Here is a 3024-nt window from a genome sequence, read left to right as displayed (position 1 = left end):
TGATGACCTGTTCTTTCCACTGTGATCTCACTCGCGGAGATCTTTCATTTAGGTCTTTTTAAAATAACTTTTAAAAATTATATGAGACAGGGAGAGGGGGAGGGGAGGGAGAGAAATGTCCTATTTTCTGGTTCACTCTCCAAATGCCTGCAATGGCCAGATCTGTGCTAGGTTGAAGCTGGGAGCCAGAAACTTGACCTAGGTCTTCCATGTGGGTGGCAGACACCCAGCTATGTGAGCTATCACCTTCTGTCTTCCAGGGTCTGCATTGGCAGGAAGCTCGGATTGAGGGCCAGAGCCAAGAATCTAACCCAGGCACTCTGATAGGGTCTTTTTTTTTTTTTTCTGGCTACAAGTTTATTTAACACAAAATAATCCCCTCCATCTTTACTGGGGTGGCTGACCACGTCCACGACCAAATCCGCCTCTAAACTGGAATTCAGTTGCTGACCCAGCCCCAGCCTCGGCTTTCTTGTCGGCACCAGGGGGCACAGCGCTTCGTCTGTAAGTGTCTCTGTCGGCTTCCCCTCTTGTGAGTCTCGCAGGCCGCTCCCCCTCCAGACCTTTGGGCCTGGGCCTGCCGGTCTCGGGTCGGCTGCGGCGCAGGGTGGCAGGCACGATCTCAGGGGGCAGGTGGAGGTAGTCCCGGAGATACTGGATGCCCTCGTTGGTGAGGTACCAGTAGAAGTGTCTCCACGCGAACTGCTCCTTCACGTAGCCTCGAGACTTGAGCGACTGCATGGCCTTCATGACGTGGAGGTTGGGCACGTTCTTGTCCGCCAGCTCCGGGTGCTTCGGCATGTGCACGTCCTTTTTGGCTACCATCACCCCCTCCTTGAAGAGGAGTTCGTAAATGGCAATGCGATTCTTCTTGGGCATCAACATCGCGGCGGCTGTAGGGTTCGGAGCCCCTGATAGGGTCTTAACCACTAGGACATATGACTACCCCTCTCCTTGCTCTTTACCACAAGGACCTCTCTATATCATGGCACCTACTTTCCAATAGTGAATGAGAGAAAACCAGGAAGATGGAACCAGTTTTGGTAACCTAATCTCAAAATTGACATCCCATCGTTTTTATCATATTTTGTCAGAAATAAATCATAAAGTCCAGCCCACAATGAAGTAGGGGATTGTGTGGGTACCAGTGCATGAACAGCAGGCTGTGAGTGTTATTGGGAGAATTTTAAAAACTGCCTGCCACAATGTCCCAAGAATACTGGTGACCTACATGCTGCTGGTCATTGCCTTCCTTTTTCAACACTGTCAGCTATTTCTTACTCGTTAGCCTTACCACCCTTTTTCTGATCCACTTGTCACATTTCACCTGGACAATTGCAAAAGCCTCCCATCTAGTTTTCCTGTCTTGTGTCTTCCTTCTTGTTGCCATCACCTATTTTTGGCTTTGTGGCTGAGGCAAGAATTGTTGGTGGGGTGAGTGATGAGTCTCCTTTCAGACCATCCCTGATGATGGTAGGGCACTAACCCATTTGCAGAGTGGCTATAGCTTAGGTCAATAGTGAGCCACAGAGGTCTATTCTGGGTGGTGTGGAGGAGTAGGATCATGAGAGAACAAGCTTTTATGAAGTGTCCCAGGACCCCAGCTACTGGGCCAGGGCTTGAAATACAGGCCAAAACCAGAAAGTGGAAAGACACCATCTGAATATGACTGACTGTTTAAATTTATTTATTCATTTTATTTGAAAAGCAGAAAGAGAAAGAGAGAGAGATTTCTCACTCACTGGTTCACTTCCCAAAATGCTCACAACAGCTGGGCTTGTGCCAGGCTGAAGCCAGGAGTTCAGAACTCAACACAGATTTCCCATGTGGGTGGCAGAGACCCAAATACTTGAACCATCGTCTGTAGTATCTCAGAGTTTGCATTAGCTATAAACTGGATAGGCAGTAGGGGATCCGTGCCTTGTACACAGGCACTCTGCTATAGGATGCAGGTATCCCAAGCTGTCTTAACCACTGTGCCAAACACGAATATGACAATTTAAAGGATGGTGAGGGGTTCTGGCTGGTAGAGGAGAAACCCCAATATCCATTCTCAAAATGCCATTCCTGTGGCTGTGATTTGGAACCAGGATTGGGTACCAGTTGTCACTCTGAGCCCTGCCCCACCAGGCAAGTTGCCTTGGCCACTGGGGTCATTGTAGTCTGAGGAGCCATCAGCATTGGAATCACTTACTTCCATGCTTTCTCACTGCAGAGATAGAAGGGGTGTGCTGGGAGCGGAGCTCTCCTGGCTTCTTCAGCGGTTACATGAAGCTTGCTTCTCTGGTGGGAAGTGTCTTGTCAGATTCTACTCTCCCCTTGCAAGTGAAGGGACTTGCCTATTTTATGAAAGTATGAAAAGGTGGAGAGAAACAGGCTCTGGAGTAGGAAACTCTAAGACTGGGTCTCAGTTCTGCCACTGATTAGTTGTATGTCCCTGGGAAGTTACTTAACCTCTCTGAGCCTCAGTTTCTTGGCCTATAAAAATGGGGAGAGCAAGGCTCACTTCATGAGATAAATATGAGAAAATATTCAGATCAATACAGCACAATACCTGTCCCACAGTAGGAGCTCAGACTCAATTATTTGGAATGAGAGGCTGCAGAGGGGCTGCCTCAGAAGTGGGTTCTTCACCCACACAGGTGTTGTGAATCTGATCCAGGTCTTCAGTGATGAGGAACAGGAATCTGGCAGGGAAAGACACCATCTATCCTTCACAGATGTCTGGGGCAAGCAACAGTGTGAAGAGCAGCTGATATGTATCACAAGTACCTAGCTTGTATTAACTCAACCCTCACAGCAATGCCAAGAGGTAAGAATTATTATCAGCCCACTTCACACATATGGAAATGGAAACCCAGAAGAACTGACTTAGTGCTGAAGGTTGCTCAGCTAGTAAGTGGCACCATTGTAAGATACTACCTCTCAACAGCATGGGCTCCACTCAGTTCTTACCCCATCATGAGTTAAAATGCACAGCAAATCCCCCATCTCTTTATAGACTCACAGAATATTGAGAGATTG

The 3024-nt window shown here is 48.1% G+C and overlaps 1 protein-coding gene across 1 annotated transcript; it reads right to left on the bottom strand.

The window, feature by feature from the left end:
- Window positions 1-331: 331 nt before the first annotated feature.
- Window positions 332-919, bottom strand: LOC100350949 (small ribosomal subunit protein eS10). The gene has a single exon (XM_051845048.2). The coding sequence runs from the start codon at window positions 883-885 to the stop codon at window positions 388-390; it is 498 nt and encodes a 165-aa protein (XP_051701008.1). The 5' UTR covers window positions 886-919; the 3' UTR covers window positions 332-387.
- Between the last annotated feature and the right edge of the window lie 2105 nt (window positions 920-3024).

Source organism: Oryctolagus cuniculus, chromosome 11, assembly GCF_964237555.1.
Source record: "Oryctolagus cuniculus chromosome 11, mOryCun1.1, whole genome shotgun sequence".
NCBI classification, from domain to species: Eukaryota; Metazoa; Chordata; class Mammalia; order Lagomorpha; family Leporidae; genus Oryctolagus; species Oryctolagus cuniculus.
Note: the sequence above shows the minus strand (reverse complement) of the source record. Positions and strands in the feature narration are given on the sequence as shown.